The sequence below is a fragment of the Podarcis raffonei genome, chromosome 13 (assembly GCF_027172205.1).
Source record: "Podarcis raffonei isolate rPodRaf1 chromosome 13, rPodRaf1.pri, whole genome shotgun sequence".
NCBI lineage: Eukaryota > Metazoa > Chordata > Lepidosauria > Squamata > Lacertidae > Podarcis > Podarcis raffonei.
In genome coordinates, this window is record NC_070614.1 from 25721937 (window position 1) to 25740709 (window position 18773).

An 18773-nucleotide genomic window follows, 5' to 3' on the forward strand; every position below is an offset into this window, starting at 1 on the left:
CTTGCTATGACTCACTTGGCTCAATTGCTCAAGAGCACCCTCTGCTTTGAGCCTGAACATGACCCCACCTGGGAGGAATCCCTCTCGGGGAGCTGAGTAGGCATCTTCGTAGGCAAGGTTACCTGCGCTGTGAGAGTCACACAGCTTTCTCAAGGTGCTCTGTTCCACGCCCATACTCACCTAAATCAATCAGCAGATCAAGATAAAATCGTAAACAAAGTGTTGTTCTCTGCTTGCAGCTCCAACTGTGACCACATCAGCACCATACATTTGAAGCACCCTTGCGCCACTTTAAGAATCAAAATAAAAAATTCCTTCCAGTAGCACCTTAGAGACCAACTAAGTTTGTTATTGGTATGAGCTTTCATGTGCATGCCCATCTGAAGAAGTGTGCATGCACACGAAAGCTCATACCAATAACAAACTTAAAGGTAAAGGTAAAGGTACCCCTGCCCGTATGGGCCAGTCTTGACAGACTCTAGGGTTGTGCGCTCATCTCACTCTAGAGGCCCGGAGCCAGCGCTGTCCGCAGACACTTCCGGGTCACGTGGCCAGTGTGACGAAGCTCCTCTGGCGAGCCAGCACCAGCGCAGCACACGGAAATGCCGTTTACCTTCCCGCCAGAGCGGTACCTATTTATCTACTTGCACTTAAGGGTGCTTTCGAGCTGCTAGGTGGGCAGGCACTGGGACCGAACGACGGGAGCTCACCCCACCACGGGGATTCAAACTGCCGACCATGCGATCGGCAAGTCCTAGGCGCTGAGGTTTTACCCACAGCGCCACCCGCATCCCTATAACAAACTTAGTTGGTCTCTAAGTCTAAGATGCTACTGGAAGGAATTTTTTTATTTTGTTTCGACTACGGCAGACCAACACGGCTACCTACCCATAACTGCCACTTTAAGAGTCATTGCTTCCCCTTAAAAAAATCCTGAGAACTATGTAGATCCCTTTTCAAACCATGGAGCGACAATTTTCAGAGGAGATTCATAACCAGCCCCTCTTTCCAGCAAACTCTTTCATCTCCATAGTGCAGGGAATAAAATGAGATCAAGTTTAAATGACTGTGTCTCTCTCTCCATTTCATCCAAAAATATATGGACTACAGTCGTACCTCAGAAGTCGAAAAGAATCTGTTCTGGGAGTCCACCCAACTTCCAAAACGTCTGACTTCCAAAGCGTGGCTTCTGATTGGCTGCAGGTTTTCAATCTCCCTTCTGGTTTTTGATCGGAGCTGAAATGTTCGACTCCCAAGGCGTTTGGGAGTCAAGGTATGACTGTATTCGAAATGAGCAAAGTTAACGGCGAAAATAAGAGATCAATACGATAGTCAGTTTACAGAAAAGCGGAAGCCTTTTTCTGATTATTTGAAAAAATATCATAATCAAATGAAATCGCAGGCAGGATTTGAAATTTGAGCAGCAAAAAGAAAAGGATAGGATATGAACTAGAGGAAGATGTATCAGATGAAATATGTGATATGTATTAGATAGGGTGGCCATATTTCAAAAAGTGAAAAACCGGACGCAAAAGTTGTTGAGCTTCTCTTTTTTCTTTTTAAGTTTTGTCCAAAGTTGTTGAGCTTTTATGGTGAAATCTGAAGAAGAAGAAGAAGAAGAAGAAGAAGAAGAAGAAGAAGAAGAAGAAGAAGAAGAAGAAGGAGTGATATTATGCAGTATGTAAAAGGGATGGGTATAAAAACAGCATGGAAGGAAAGATGGGAAGTCAAATCATAGGAGAAATGTGTAACAAACCAGAAAATAATTGGTTAAAGTTATGAAAATCTAATAAAAATCTTAAGACCGGGGGGAGGGGGATACAGAGCCTGAACAGATACCAAAAATTTTGGGATTAGGTTCAAGGGCTATACCAGAAATGTCAGCCTCACAATGGGGCACAGATATTAAAAAGGTGGTTGCTCATGCATTCATTCATCTATTTATATTCAGGGTACCCGTCCATCTATTTATAGTAATTTATATGCTGCTTAATGCCAAAATATACATTAGGCACACTGACATTTGTTTTCACTATACTTCCTAAATTGTCTTTTGCTAAGGCTGTCCAACTATACACAAACAAACACACACCAGATTGAGCAATACATCTGAAGTAATTTGCATAATATCATCTCGTTACTGAAAACCTCTTGAGATATTAAATGCAATGTGGGATAAATTGCCATTTTAAAAGACAGCTGACTCACCAGTTAAGAGCCAGCCATAATTAAGACAGCCCAGCAGACGTCTTCAGGACAACATCACCCTGAGAATTACCTAACAATAACCCTTAATAAGTTTCATGAAAATTAGGTTGTGTAGTTGAACTAACCATGAAAGCCACAATAGGCAAGTCAATGGGTTGTAATCCAGTCTGTGTTGCACTTCGCTCTCATCTAAATAAATGAGATCTACATCATGACTTACACAACCCATTGATTTCAGTGGGATCCATCTTAAACTAAATTAGATTGGATCTAGCCCAAAGTATAGTGCGGTTAATAATTTTTGGAAGGCTTGTTGGGTGGGTGAGAGAAGGATGAAGGTAGAAAGTGCTCCCCCTTTTCTTCTTTAAAAGAAGGGGATGCTCCTACTGGGTCTTCTTTATAGTTCTAAAGTTTTTATTTATTCATACCGCAAATGGGGACTTGTAGGTCCTCCAGATGTTGCTGGACTTCAGCCCAGCCAGCATAGCCAATGATTAGGGAAGGTGGGAGTGGCAGTCCACGCATCTGGAGGGCTGCAGGTCCTAGTTTATGATTGCCATATTGCAGGTTAGTAGGTATGTGTTGTATATAGCTATACCCATGCACCCAATAGCCTGCTGTTGTTAAAAGGAATGGCCATTGCCATATTTTCCTTTCCATTCTCTGTTAAGGTAATATACTTGAACCAAAACAGCCTTAAGAAAAAAGTGAGTGTACTGTCCCCAAAACCCCCCATGCCCTTTCTTTCTGTTTTTCAGAGCTTCTATCTTCAGGGAACCATTTCCACACCAGCTTCTTTACTGAAAAGTCTGTATGTGTTGCAGATGTTTGGGGAGCATGTTCTTGGATAGTGGCCCCCACCTTTGGGTCCCCAGATGTTTCATAATTAGAATCACAGAACTGTAGAGTTGGAAGGGACCCCGAGGATCACCTAGTCCAAGCCCCTGCAATGTAGGAATATGCAGCTGTCCCATATGAGAAGCAAACCTGCGACCTTAGCATTATCATCACCATGATTTAACCAACTGAGCTACTCTGATCTTGTTTGGACCACAGCTTCCACCAGCCTTGAGCACTGGCTGAAGATGTTGGGAGCTGAAGTCCAGCCCCATCTGGAGACCCAGCATTAGAGAACAGTGTTCAATGAAGCATAGTCAGTTCAGACAGAACCTATTGGGTCCTTCATAAACCAAGTGTGCCTTCTAGAAGTCATCCCAAGACTTCCTTTTGGCTGGGTAGAATAGCTACCAGGAGTCAATGCATATTTTCAGGATGTTCATCTCCCATTATGGAACAAGGTCTACCTAACGAGCTTCCAAGGAGCCCTAAGTATGTCTAGAACGCTTTGAAAGCCACCGAGCTCATTGATTTCAACAGTGCCTCTACCCCATATTTAAGCAGCTCAAATACCTTGGAAGTTGCGACATACATTGGAGTGTCAAGTGCCAGTCAGAAACCACATGGTAGGTGATATTGTCCTAGCTAAAGCTTGGATATTGGGCTCAAGAAGTCATTGGTCTGGCACAGTGAGGCTTGTTGAAGCTATTTGCAAGCAAACTGAGCCAATATTTCCATACAGTTGTACCACGGGTTAAGAACTTAATTTGTTCTGGAGGTCCATTCTTAACCCGAAACTGTTCTTAACCTGAGGTACCACTTTAGCTAATGGGGCCTCCCGCAGCCACTGTGCGATTTCTGTTCTCATCCTGAAGCAAAGTTCTTAACCCGAGGTGCTATTTCTGGGTTAGTGGAGTCTGTAACCTGAAGCATCTGTAACCCGAGGTACCACTGTATTTCAACAAGAATTCCAGGACCACAATGCTGCTAGAGGCCAGCTCCATTTCAATATCAACAGACCCCGCTGTGGGAAAGCCAATGCTCCACTCCTCGTCATTGCACGCCGTGTCCTGTTGCCATGCACTGCTCTAATGTGCTCCATCAGCTTTTTCCTCCATTCTTTAATGAGCATCACATGTTGCAACCCCTCAGATTCTATCGCAGGTTTCCATTAATTTTCCGGGTTGCTCACAAATGCGCAGGTTGGTACAAGGTGGCTGGAATGTCCCTGGGCAAAACGGGAACCTCGCCCAGTTGCTGCTACACATCCTGCAACTCAAAGGGGGAAGGCTCATTTATAAGACCGGCTAAGAGAATGAATTAATTTTTTTACAATCAAATTTCAATTTGCCCAAGGTAGCTTATAATTAATTGCAGTGCTTTTAAAGAATAAGTAATTTGTCAAAGGCTACAGAACATTTCCTAGGAAGATCTGGAACAGACAGGAAAACATAACTGTTGGGTATTAGAAAAAGGGTCTCCAGCAACTGGTATTCAGTAGCCATTGATAGTCTTTTTCCTCCATGGATTTGTCCAATCCTCTCTTTTTTTATAGCAAAAATTCTTTAATAGACACCAAATAACAGTATTTTTTACATTGCCAGTATTTCCACATATACAGCATATGTTCTACTTGTCCCACCACTTCTGAAATCTCTTGATCTTATTTTAAAGGTCTGTAACATTTTCTAAAAATCCAAATATATATGGCATTTGTTTCTGTACATTTATGTGCAAATTCACCTGATGAAATACAGACAGTGAACCCTACAGATTCAGCTTCCGGTAACATGATGTAAGCGCCATCTTTGTAGCGTTTCATGGATTCCATTTGTTTTGTCATCGCAAGGACATCTTGAAATTTCTGTACTGAGGCCATACATAGGCTGAAAATAGGCTTCTTTTTCCACTTGGACAGTTAAATGATTAACGCCACCATCCTTAAGAATTGCTGAAACCTGCCGTATAATCCTCTGCTCCATCACTTCTGACATTACTTGCACATGTATAGTGCCTGCCACAACATTAGGAGAATGAAAACAAAATGAGGACCCCTATAGGATATGACACCATCAATTTTCTGGATGCCTGTCAGGTACTCTTGTTGAGGCTGCCACTAGAGCATGAGAAAGATCTGCGCATGGGTTTGGAAAATGTCCAATCCTCTTTTAAAGCCATCTAATTTGGGGGCCATCAGTGCCTCTTGTGGAAGTGAGTTCCATATTTTAACTATGCACTCCATGAAGAAGCATTTCTTTTGTGGAACGCTCTTGGAACGCTCTGTCTCATGAGACCAGGGCCCTGCAGGATCTGATTTCTTTCCCCAGGGCCTGTAAGATAGTGTTGTTCCACCTGGCCTTTGGCTTGGAATCAATTTGAATACCTCCCTCTCTTTCTTTTTTCCTTTCTCCTTCTGTTTTGGAACTCCTATTTGGGGACTTCCCTGGCTTTTTTCTGGCCCATGTAGTCTGGATAGTTAGCCTTGGTGACGACTTGACTTTTTATCCCCCCAAAAGTTTTTGATTGAGTTCCACTGAAATGAGGCTGCATTTTAATGTTGTATTTCAATCTTGTTTTTTAAGCTGTATTCTAATCAACTGTTTTTATATTTGGTGTTAGCCGCCCTGAGCCCAGTCTTGGCTGGAGAGAGCGGAGTATAAATTATTATTATTATTATTATTATTATTATTATTATTATTATTATTATTATTATTATTATTATTTTATCTACCCTGAGAAAGTACTCCTTCACGGTGCAGAGCATAAACTATTGAACATTCCATATGCAAGGCCAGGCTACACATTACTTCTCAAAGTTAATATTTTCTGCCTGCCCTCCACCAGCTGCTTGGCAAAATGAGCTGTATCAGAGATAACAACACAAGGGGTGAACAGCATAACTCAGCTGGGATTCTCTTTTCCTGAAAGGCAAGGGGTGAGGGTGTGGTTTAAGGCCACCATTGTTCTTGTCTTGTTGGAGGGTATCTCCAGAAGTTCTAAACAGGAAAAGCCAGGTTGCTGTCCATGGGCTATGATGTAGCACAGTTCCCAGAAGATCAGCCCCGCTACTGAGGCTATATGCACTCAACGTAACATGTGAAGCAGCCCTTAGGAGACAAATTGAGAAGCAGAGCAAATTTATGTGTGTGTATCTGTATACTATTAAAGTGGAACTTCAGTTTGGGATCTAGTCTGCCCTACATTCACCTTGCATTTAGTGATAATATCTACCCAAACCACCGGACTGTGGAATGGAGATGAGTGCTCACCAAATCATCAAGGAGTTGGAAGTATTTCCAAAGTGATTAAGCATAGCAAGTGACAAGATAATCATCGCAGAGAGGGAACATCTTCAAAGTGTGCTTGCATCACCAGCACCCAAGGAGATCCATATTTGATTAGGCACCTCCTGAGCTGGAACCAAAGAGGTTTAGGCACAGGAAGTGTTTGCCTTCATACTGGCTAGCCAAAACAAATGAAAAAAAGACAGGCAGGGAAACTATGTTTAAGAATAAGCTTGGCCATGCAGCTTAGAGTAACTGTATTGGTTAAATCTCTGAAGATGGTATTTGCAAATCATACACTGGGTTGTTTAGAAATCTGCTCAGTTACCAAATGGGTCGTCTTAGTAAAGAGCTAATTGATGAGGAAACTCTGGGTGTGCTCCCTGTGGTTGGCACATAGGGTGAAAATGAGTCTCCTTTCATCAGTTGTTTAAATCTGACAAACAGCGGCACAACCCAAAGAACAAAAGAGGCACGACACTGTTCCCCTTGCACCTCCCCCCCCCCACAAATAAGTTAACGCCCAGTAAGCCTGTCTGATAGTTGCTTCAATCACAACTGTTTGTAGGTCCACGTTTTAGAGAGGGAAAAAGCTTACTGGTATATTTTTGAATATTGGCATGTTGGCTTTGGGAGGTTGGTCTGAACCAACCACAATTTGTGGGTATGCAACATTGTGGGTACGTAATTAACTGGGCAATGGTAACTGTATTTTCAGGATTGAGTTCTCGCCTTTGAAAGAAAATTAAATGCCAACAGAAAAAACTTGGAGGAAAAAGGATGCTGTTTTGCAGGCTTAGAAAAAGTGTGCGTGTGTGGATAGGGAAAAGGGCTTGTTGTCCAAGCATGGGGTGGGGGAGGCACCAATGTCCATCAACTTGGGTCGTGGGGAGCAGTCCCCTCAAATATTTTTTTGTGGGGGCAGAAGGGACCTGAGCCCCCACAAGTTGGTTCCTGTGCTTGCAATGATGGAACAATTGTCTTGGCACAACATTTAATTCTACTCTGAAGAGCAGGGTGGTGAGGCAAAACATGCATACAGTGGTACCTCAGTTTATGAACTTAATCCATTCCGGAAGTCCATACTTAAAACGAAACCATTCTTAAACCGAGGTGTGCTTTCCCTAATGAGGCCTCCCGCCACCAGTGCCCGTCCACAGTTCGGATTCCGTTCTTAGACCAAGGTAAAGTTCACAAACCGGGACACTACTTCCGGTTTTGCGGAGTTCATAAACCAAATAGTTCGTAAACAGAGCTGTTCTTTAAACCAAGGTACCACTGTATATACTTCTCAAAGTTTAAAATGCAGAAGGCTAATTTTAAATTCCCATTAGCTTTCCATTTGGCATTTCTTCATTGTGTTCCCTGCTGAGTAGTGAGGGATCAATTAATCTGTTTCCAGTTCATGTCAGTTTCTCTTGTGCTCTTTCGTAAATCTGTTCTGTCATCCTTCTCCCTCAATCTGTGGGTTTTCCTTCAAAACAGCATCAATATTATTATATTATTTTGCATTTCCCTCCCCCTCAATGCACTTTTTTTTGGTTTGCATTTTAATCTAAAAATCTGAATTTTGTGGAATGTATTTTAACTTACAACCTGCATCACTTTGGAGCTGAGAACCTGAATGCAAAATCTGGAGAAATGAGCAAACCAAAGGATAAGTGTGTTCTGATACATGCATTGATCCAGGAAGTGCAGATTGAATTCAGTTTGCTAAACACCCCCCCCAAAAAAAAAACCAAACAAAAATGGACTGGCTGAAATCTTTGAGCATCCCTACTTCTGAGTGCTAAGGAAGAACAAGACTTTTTTTCTTTTCAGATCAACACAGAAAATTTGTGGCTGCATGTTCTTCACTACTGATGTGTTCATGATGGTTGATGGGTTGGAAACAGAGCAGACTGCAGCTTCAAGGTGCAGGATGAAAGGAAAATCTGATGATGATGCATCTCCATCTCCATCCCAGCAACACATCACCAGAGAGTGACAAAACCCCAGGCATGCACTTGATTGCCATAGATAGCCTTCAAAAACCCCTCCCTTTGGCAGATAATTTTTTTGGCATAAACAATGAGATTGGCAAATGCCCTGGGAGGGGCAAGGAACACCCATTGTGGCAACACCCAAATGGGAAGTATAAGTAGGGATCCGCTGGGAAGAATCATTTGCAGTCTCAATCTCAAAACAGGCTGTGCAGCTGAACTGGGGCTTTTGTAGGGCTTAGATTCTCCATATCTTTCACTATGAGTTGCGGTGTTAAGGGTGGTGGCGGTGGAGGCAGCGGTGGCGGAAGCTGCAAAATCATTGGTGGTGGAGGTAGCGGGGGCAGCAGCGGCGGCGGCGGTAGAAGTATCAAAATCACAAGCTCATCCTCCAGGTCCTCCAGAGGGTTTTCTGGTGGTAGTTATGGCGGAGGAGGATCTAGAAGTGGCTATGGAGGAGGAGGTTTCAGCAGTGGCAGCTGTGGAAGGATAAGCAGAGGGAGAATAAGCTATGCCGGCAGCAGCTATGGCGGTGGCTATGGTGGTGGTTATGGCGGTGGAAGCTATGGTGGCGGAAGTTATGGTGGTGGAAGTTATGGTGGTGGAAGCTATGGCGGTGGAAGCTATGGTGGTGGAAGCTATGGCGGCATGGGCTATGGCGGTGGAGGCTATGGCGGAGGCAGCTACCCATTCAGCAGTGGCAGCTTCGGTATCGGCGGTGGTGAGGGAGGCCTCTTCAACACCAACGAAAAGTCCACCATGCAACACCTTAATGACCGCCTGGCTAATTACATAGATCAGGTGAAACGCCTGGAAGATGAAAATGATCAGCTTGAGGTCTTGATCAGAGAGTGGTACCAGAAGCATGGAACCGTAGCTGGACCAAGGGACTACAGCCAATATTACCAGCAAATTGACCAGCTCTACAATGAGGTATGCTATTTTGTTTTGAACAAGTACTACAAGGCTTTAGGGATGCGGGTGGCGCTGTGGTCTAAACCACTGAGCCTCTTGGGATTGCTGGAAGGTTGGTGGTTCGACTCCCTACAATGGAGTGAGTTCCTGTTGCTTTCTCTAAACTCTTGCCAACCTAGCAGTTCGAAAGCACTCCAGTGCAAGTAGATAAACAGGTACCACTGTTGCGGGAAGGTAAATGTTATTTCTGTGCGCTCTGGTTTCCATTATGGTGTTCTGTTGTGCCAGAAGCAGTCTAGTCATGCTGGCCACATGACCCAGAAAACTGTCCGTGGACAAACGCTGGCTCTCTTGGCCTGAAAGCAAGATGAGCGTCACAACCCTCATTGATGTAACCATCCAGGGGTCCTTTACCTTTTTACCTACAAGGCCTTGGATTTCTTTTTAAAAAATGTTTCATCCTGTCACCAAAATGAGAGTTACTGACTAGGTATAACTTAAACGCCTTGTAAATGACATGGTCACGATTACTGCCTGGGATGAGGCACCTGCTGTTCTAAAAAGCCATGTGCATCATGGGCAGCCAACATGGTGTTCTCAATATGCATCCATCATCCCTGGCCATTGGCCGTAGTGGCTGGGGATGATGGGAGTTGGACTTCTACCATACCTGGAAGGCACCATGCTGGCCACCCCATTGTATAACCTTTGCTAATTCAAGCAAGCTTGAGTATTCACCAATTACTCTCAGCAACAATGCATACCCAGTCTATACCCACTGCCCCTCTCATCATTTCAAATGAATGCACAGCAAACATATCAAGATCTGCCCAGAAACTACAGCCCCATCTGCAGTAGACCTTCAAAGCAGTATCATACCACTTCAACAGCCATGGCTCCCCATGAAGAACTGAAGTTTGCAAGGGCGTTGAGGGCTGTTAAGGGGCCCGCCATTCTCCTCAGAGAACTACAGTTCCCAGAGTGGTTTAACAGCCAATATTTCATCCCAAGGAACTCTGGGAAATTGAGCCTTGTGACAATTGAGCCTCCTAACAATTTCCAAATTCCTTTACGTACTACAGTTTGAAGAGGTATGATATTGCTTTGAATGCAGAGTGCAGACTGGGCCCAGTTCTAGTAGACAAGCCAATCTAAGTCAGTTCTAGGTAGACAGGACGCTGGGCCTTGAGATATTGCCTTCCAGAGACCTTTGAGACCTCTGATCTATAGAACATGTTGTCCTGTCTCACTGTTGCATGGAGTTTATAAAATGGGCTTTGAGATTATAATTAATATTGCCTTTATTAATTATTGCTGTTGTGAATGTTGCGACTTGACTTGCAAACCAGTCTGTGCTTTCTTATGAAGAGCAGTATGCTAATGATACAACACAACACAACACAACACAACACAATCAGCATGGTGTTTTATTACATTGTCATCTCCGACAGTCTGAAGGAATTAAGCATAAACATGTACATTCCCCTCTTTTTCCAGCTTATTGGTGAAACAGATGATTACAACAAAATCCTTCTGAATATTGATAACACCAGGATGACTGCTGAAGATTTTAAAATGAAGTGAGTATAACTCTTCTCACCTACTTTCCTCAGACGTAGCTGAAATCTATATCCCTTTTTTCTTCAAAGAAACTTAAAGTGGCTAATGATAGTGCAAATGGGAAATGGAACCTGTGACAAAATGATTACAGGTCACAGAACGCCTTTTCTTCTATTCCAAGACCCCAGGTTTTCCATTCCCTTCTCCAATATTTGAACAGCATTCCATGGCCAATGAGCGTTATCTGTCCCACCCCAGAGGGCTTTCTCTTTGAAAAAAGCTTGACAGCACCTCAGTGGATGTATTAACCTGGATTTCCATGTGCCCAGAGCAGATTTCAATCCATCCTACAAAATCATCAAAACATAAATCTAACCAAACAGGTGGAGTTCAGACCCAGGTAGCAACATTGGAAGCTGCTGTTTACCTTTGGCCATCTTTTACAATGCAACTGTTTCGATTGGCAGCAGCTGTCCAGCATCTCAGGCATTGGACTTGAGATCTTCTTCTGCATGACCTTCTGCATGGGAAGAAAAAAATCATGTTTAATCCATAGACATGCAATTAACCCAGGCATGTAATTATGAGACATGTGATAAGAAAAATAACGTTTGTGAAGCCTGCCAGTCACTGTTCTCCACCCTACTCCCTTTCCTGTGCATTAGGTACCAGACTGAATTAGGTCTCCATCAGAACGTGGAGGCTGATATCAATGGGCTGCGCCCCCTCTTGGATCAGCTGACTCTTGCCAAGTCTGACCTGGAGATGCAGTTTGAGTCTCTGAGAGAGGAGCTGATCTGCCTCAAGAAGAACCATGAGGAGGTAATACAGAGATCAAACAAACAACGAACAAAAAGTCAACCTTCTGAGCTTCCTATGAGGGTTTTTCAGGGGGTAAAAGGTAGCAACCAACAATTTAGTTTGGGGTGCAAAATGTGATGAATGCATTGTATGGTACCAGAAATACTTGATATCTGTGTCCCTACAGATATTGTTGGACTCCAACTCTCATCAGCCCCACCCACCACAGCCAACGCTCAGAGATGATGGGAATTGTAGTCCAGAAATATTTCTGGAAGGCCAGTGGTCCCCCACGCCCACTTTTCAGCTCTGAGGGAGATTCAACTGACCAACCCTGGCTTAGCTTGATTTAAGGATCCCCATGCAGGAAGGTTCCCTGCAGTTCCTTTCGTTGGCCAGTGCTGAGTGTTAGCAACTGAATGTTGTGAACTGCCCTGAGATCTAGGGATGAAGGGATACAGATTTAATAAACAATAATAGTAACTGGGTTGAATCCCTTACTGACACCCCTCAAGTCCTAGCTTCAGGGACCTGCTGATGCCTTGGCTGAAGGTGGCCCAATTCTTTCCCCACCCCTCCTCTATCTGATGTTTCATAGAGCCATTCTCAAGACACATTAGCAGAATTTCATGATTATTATTATTGTTTTAAAAAAGAATTGTGGGGGATTTTGGGGGGGAAGAGGCAGATTTCATTTCATGATGTGTTTTCCTTCCCCCTCCCCTTGCAGACCCTGAGAGGCCTGAGAAACCAGCGTGGTGGCGATGTGAACGTTGAGGTGGACTCTGCCCCTGGTGCGGACCTGAAACAACGTCTTGATCAGCTCAGGGCTGAATATGAAAGAATCATCGCAGACAACCGCAGAGAGGTGGAACAGTGGTACGAATCCAAGGCAAGTGGTCTTTCCAGTGATTAGAAGATAGATGACAGCAGATGAACTATATCCACCATACTGAGAGGAACCTGGGTGACAGGCTTAATCTAAGGGGGGGAAGGGGGTTGATGCTAGTAGCTGGGGTGCGTTTAGTAGATTGCTCCCCAACTGTCCACAGCTCTTGTCATAGTTAAGAAGACCACTCTAGGGCCAATGGAAGCGATCTGAAGAGTGTATGAAAAATGTGAGCTGAAATAAGGGGAGCAGGTTTAAAAGGTAATGAGAGTCCTGCAGGTTCAGATGTTCCTCACATCCCATTTCCCACAGCCAGCAACTTCTGGGAAGCCTATAAGCAAGAGACGAAGGCCAATGGGAAAGTTTGTTGCTACCAGAAACTGGCTTTCCATGGCATACTGCCCCATATAGCTGTCATGAAGGATGCCCAATGCTTGGTGCTTTCTAAGAGGTGGGGTGGAGATGACCCAAAAGAGAAGGAAGATAAATTACTCAAGAGGGGTCATGGAAAAAGCCTGACACACAATTCCTACTGGTGATAGTGCGCTTTGGTGTTGATAGGACACAGAGACATGAGAATCAGCCATGTTCTAGACACAGGGGTGGAAAGTATAGTTGACAACATTGCCCAATATTATGTGTAGACCTGTGTAGTACAATCCTTGGCTTGTCCTCTCATCTTATTGACATTCCCAAGTTTGATGTGTGCCTCCCAGTAAGAAGCAAATGGTCCAGCCAGTCAGAATATCTTCCTTTTTGTCTACTAGATGGAGGAGGTTCGCCAGCAGGTCAATTCAAGTGGGCAGGAGATAAATACCGGCAACCAGCAAGTCTCAGAACTGAGACGAGAATATCAGACCCTGGAGATTGAGCTGCAATCCCAACTCAGCATGGTATGTGGTTACATGTGCAAAAGTGATATGTCTGGGTGTTTTCTTTATTACATCCGCTAAAAACATGGTATTGCATCAAGGTATAGTTGTTTCTTACCCTTACCCTCCCCACACCCCGCCCGAGCAGAGGAATGAAAAAGCAAGGTGTAAACAGGATGAATGGATGGCAGCTTTATTAACATAATGAGATATGCAAAAAGAGTAAACATATTAGCTATATAAGTTAACAGCTGTGTGGTTCCCTGCAAGCTAGGGAAATAATTCTCCCACAGTCGACCTGGCATAGCCAGATCAGACAATTCCACCCTGGCTCTAAGCGACAGGTGAATCAGCTGGCTGGTCCGTGCTTGCCTTTGCCTGATCATCCACAGGGTGTCTTGAGAAGACACCTGGCTGCCCCATGCTACCATGGCTAGATATCCCCAAGTTATGATGAAGTTGCCCAACTCCAAGGAGAGCTCTCCTTGCCAATGAGCTGGGATGGCTTGGTCAGACAATTTCTTGGTTTGCACCTAGGGGTGGAAGGACCTGTCAGTGTTGGTTCTCCCCATTTCTCTGCTTTTCAGTAATTTCTACAGCACTCTACGCTTTAAAAAAAATCCTCATGAAAATTCACCAGCATTTCAATGGCAATTTTTCCCCAATGAGCACATTTTTGTATATACACATTTTTGCATTTACCCGAATATAATGCTTTTTTTGTATGTTATTTTGATGAATATCTTCATTTTTATGCACACTTGGCCCTAATACATGCATTTATAAAAAAAAACCACTAATTGAGTACTGCATTGCAATATGTGGAAAAGTGTGGATTTTGAAGGATACATCTTGTTTCAGAAAGTGCAGATTTGATAGATTTGCTTCTAAAGGAGACCTGGATTGAATTTCTTTCCCATCTCTATTTGCACCATCACCTGTTCTTCATGACTGCTAAAGTGGGGCGAGGGTGGGAATTACCAGAACCTGAAAAATGGGAAGGAGGTAGACCATTCCTGAAGGTCATCTCACTGTTTTCCTTCCCTCTTATCAGATCCAGTCTCTGCAAAGCAACTTGGCCGACACAGAGCGTCGGTACAACATGCAGCTGCAACAGATTCAGGTCATGATTGAACCAATCGAATCAGAGCTCGGCAGCATCCGATGCGAGATCGAGAGCCAGAGCCAGGAGTACCAGCTGCTCCTTGGCATCAAGACTCGCCTGGAACAGGAGATCTGCCAGTACCGCCGGCTGCTTGAGGAAGGACAGCAAGAAATGTATGTTGACTGTAGGCCATATTGGGGATATTAGTCCACTGCTGTGAAAACTCGCCCACAAACAAGAGATAGCCAAAGAGGGAAGGCCCTACATGCCAGGAACAAATAAGGGAGGGAAGGAGGGACCATCTACAAAGGATGCTTCCAGGCTCTAGAGCACTCCAGAATCACTGAATCACTTCTTCATTGCAAACATCCCAGTACTATAAATAAAAGAACCGTGTATCTCTGTGAACCCACTTGCAGCAAAATTTTGCCAAGAAGGGACTCGGAGGCCTTCTAGAGCAGTGTTCCCCAAATTTGGGTCCCCAGCTGTTTTGGGACTACGATTCCCATCATCCCTGACCACTAGCCCTGCTAGCTAGGGATGATGGGAGTTGTAGTCCAAAAAGCGCTGGAGACCAAAGTTTGGGAAACTCTGTTCTAGAGCATCCAGGGGCCACTGACTTCTTAGAATATCCTAGAACAGCGGTTCTCAACCCCATGGGTCCCCAGATGTTGTTGGACTACAACTCCCATCATCCCTGACCACTGATCATGCTGGCTAGGAATGATGGGACTTGTAGTCCAAAAACAGCTGGGGACCCACAGGATGAGAAACACTGTCCTAGAACATTCTGTACCAAGGAGGGAAATCAGGGGTGGATAGGTGTGACGAGTTAAAAGTATAAAACTAGTCGGACCACTAGCCCATCTGTGGCCTCGCAGATGTCATTGAACTGCCTGCTCCCATCCATCTTTGACCATTGGCCATGCGGGTTGGACGTAACGGGAACCAAAGAACACTTGGAGGGCCCCAACCCTTATCAAGCCCAATCCTATCTATCCCGACTGCACAGCCTCCAAGGCAGAGGCTTCTCCCAGACCAAATGAGGGTATTTGGCATGAGCGTCAACGTTCCATCTACAAGGCATAGTCCACGTTATATATATTTTTGCTTTGTGAAGTGGTTTGCAGTGTTCTTTATGGTTATGTTTCTGTTTCCCAGTAGCTCATCAGGAGGAGGAGGAGGAGGAGGATACGGAGGTGGCTACGGAGGTGGTAGAAGGGGAAGCATCGGCAGAATTGGCGGAGGAGGCATGGGCGGCGGAAGCATTGGTGGCGGAAGCATTGGCGGCGGCGGTGGTTCCGGTATTGGAGGAGGAAGCATGGGCGGCGGAGGCATGGGCGGCGGAAGCGGCGGCGGTACCTGTATCGGCGGAGGAAGTATTGGTGGCGGAAGTATTGGCGGCGGAAGTATCGGTGGTGGCGGCGGTTCCTGTATCGGCGGAGGAAGCGGCGGTGGCGGTGGACAAATGGGAGGAGGTGGCCAGAGCTACCCCATGCCTGTACAGCCCTGCAAACCAGGTAAAAACCCTCAGAAGGGGGATTTTGATCCTCTATGCCTTCCCTTTCCTTCCTCGTTGCATCAGGCAGTTGGAATATTTAACCAGGAAGGGCTGCTCCAAATGCCATAAGGTCCATTTAGCTTTATAAGAAAAACATGTGCCAACCTTGGGGAGTGTTGCACATGCAGGCGTTAAGCGGTCACAAAGCAGCCCTTGCCCGCCAGACGTGTAGCAAATGAGAGGCAGAGGCAATGATCATGCATCAGAATCTGTGGGCAGTTTGCCCACTATCTTTCTAGGCAATGTGCCTTATCCTTGTCTTAGGGTAGCCTGTGGGAGATGATGGAAACCACACTGGGATTTAATCTAGAGCTGTGTAGCCTCTTCTCATGAGGGAACCTTCAATTACCCTACAATTAGACCTTGCATGCTCCATTTCTCAGTATGCTCCAAACTGAATTAGAGGGAATAATCTTGTCCAGAAGACATCAGGGGAGGGGGCGGCAAAATAATTCCCTATATTCGTCTCACAGGTCACTTCCACATCATCCATCTCAAGCATGATTATACCACTTTTTAATGATCAAATCTTCTCCCAAACAATCCCAGGAACTTTGATCTATTATAAGTTGTTAGGACACACTTAAAAAACTACAGTTCCCATGATTCTTTGGGGGAAGCCATGGCTGTTAAGCTTGGCATAAGGGTGCTTTAAATGGATGGTGTGGATGTGACCGCAGGCATTTTCATTCTATTAGAACAAAAGGCCAAATCTGTGCAGACCGCGCTGCATTTAGGAAGTAAGAAAGCAAGTTTCACATGTTGGTGTTGAATGTAACTTACACCTCATTCTTTGTCATTTATTCATTCCTGTGCCCCTAAAGACTCACCTTTTCCCTTTTCTCTCTCAACAGTACACGGCAGGAAATCCTATGACTAACCATTTGTCCTTTGTCGTCGCTCCAACTTCAAACCCACCAACTGGTCCCGCTGATATAGGAAGCGCACACCTGCCCCTGTGCCCCTTTCTGCTTGCTTGTTCCGTTCTTCAGAGGTCTTCCTTGCAGGATGTGTCTTGCTTTAGCTTGTTAGTGGCCAATACGTGACTTGTGTCATTGATGAGGGTTGTCTAATAAAGCTCCATTGCTGCTTGATGCAATCAGAAAAAACAACAACTTTGTGTCTCCTTGTTAATTGCGCCAAGCAAGCATTTGATGTGTGCCTCCAAATGTACACAGTCTTAGCTAATGGTCGATTATACCAGGCTTACATGGTGACATTTGAAATAGTCCATTTCTTATATAGTGGTACCTCGGGTTACATACGCTTCAGGTTACATATGCTTCAGGTTACAGACTCCGCTAACCCAGAAATATTACCTTGGGTTAAGAACTTTGCTTCAGGATGAGAACAGAAAACGTGCTCCGATGGCGCGGTGGCAGCAGGAGGCCCTATTAGCTAAATTGGTGCTTCAGGTTAAGAACAGTTTCGGGTTAAGAATGGACCTCCAGAATGAATTAAGTTCTTAACCCGAGGTTCCACTGTACAGATAAAGGGTGGGATAAAAATCTCCGCTCGGAAGGCTTGCTGGGAGAGGTTGGTTGTCAACAGGTACCAAAAAGACAATAAAGATGGTACTTAACTGATATGTAAAGGAAGGGTAGGCAAGAGTGTTGGACTAGGGCCTGGGAGACCAGGGTTCAAATCCCCACTCAGCCATGAAGCTCATTGAGTGACCCTGGGCCAGTCACCACCCCTCAACTTGGCCTACTTAACAGGGTTGTTGTGGGGATTAAATGAGGAGCATGTGAACCCTGTACTTGAGGTGGGATATAAATACTGTAAGTAAAGAAATAATAGTGGGACAGTTCATCCAGCTCAGCTGGAGCCGCAGCATATGGTAGATAATACAAAAAACACATAAAGAGTGACACCTTCAGGACTTAGCAGGTAAAGCCTCTTTCATAAACCCCGTGGCATGTAGCGAAGGAAGTTTCTTTCTGCTGGTTGTCAGGCGGACGAGGCGGGCACGAAACTTCTCTTCCATATGTACAAGTGCCCAGTGACGATTTAGAGCTGCGCATGAAGTAGTTCTCCACCAGGTGGCATGGCATGCACTCTCGCATCGTGCCATTTGTGTACACACACACACACAGTGGCTACAGAATGATGATTGGTTCCTGGACACGATGGAAAACAGGAGGGGCGGGCCAATGGGAGTGGCTAAAATCTGGACTGGTGTGCAACATTTTGTCACTGCTGGTCTTGCTTGAATGTTCTGTTTATTCCCGTCTGCATTCAAACACACTGCTTCTGGTTGGCTCGTTTCACATAAGCATGTACACTGTGGGTCTCATCCCTACTAAGTCATCTTTACAGCAGACCCATGGAAGTCAGTGGACTTCAGTTAGCCATGTCTAACTTGAGCCCATGTACAGTAGTACCTCGGGTTACATACACTTCAGGTTAAATACACTTCAGGTTACAGACTCCACTAACCCAGAAATATTACCTCAGGTTAAGAACTTTGCTTCAGGATGAGAACAGAAATCGTGTGGTGGTGACGCAGCGGCAGCGGGAGGCCCCATTAGCTAAAGTGGTGCTTCAGGTTAAGAACAGTTTCAGGTTAAGAACAGTTTCAGGTTAAGAACGGACCTCCGAAACAAATTAAGTACTTAACCCGAGGTTCCACTGTATTTCAGTGTGTCTCCTCTGAGTATGATCAAGCTGGCTACAACCCCGAGTTTATCACTTCATATACTAATGAAAGCAGCAATAATCTCTCAATGCTTTGGAAACAAAGTGGCGGCAGCTTGTCA

General features: G+C 44.8%; 1 protein-coding gene across 2 annotated transcripts; it reads left to right on the plus strand.

The window, feature by feature from the left end:
• Window positions 1-8476: 8476 nt before the first annotated feature.
• On the plus strand, window positions 8477-17129 carry LOC128399500 (keratin, type I cytoskeletal 10-like). 2 transcript variants are annotated; one of them, XM_053361033.1, is made up of 8 exons: window positions 8477-9244; window positions 10724-10806; window positions 11452-11608; window positions 12318-12479; window positions 13244-13369; window positions 14403-14626; window positions 15615-15973; window positions 16869-17129. In XM_053361033.1, exons 1-8 carry the CDS (start codon window positions 8573-8575, stop codon window positions 16892-16894), a joined length of 1809 nt encoding a protein of 602 aa, XP_053217008.1. In that variant the 5' UTR covers window positions 8477-8572; the 3' UTR covers window positions 16895-17129. The 2 variants fall into 2 exon arrangements, with proteins under 2 accessions (XP_053217008.1, XP_053217009.1); XM_053361034.1 differs by having other exon boundaries at window positions 15618-15973.
• The last annotated feature ends 1644 nt before the right edge of the window (window positions 17130-18773 follow it).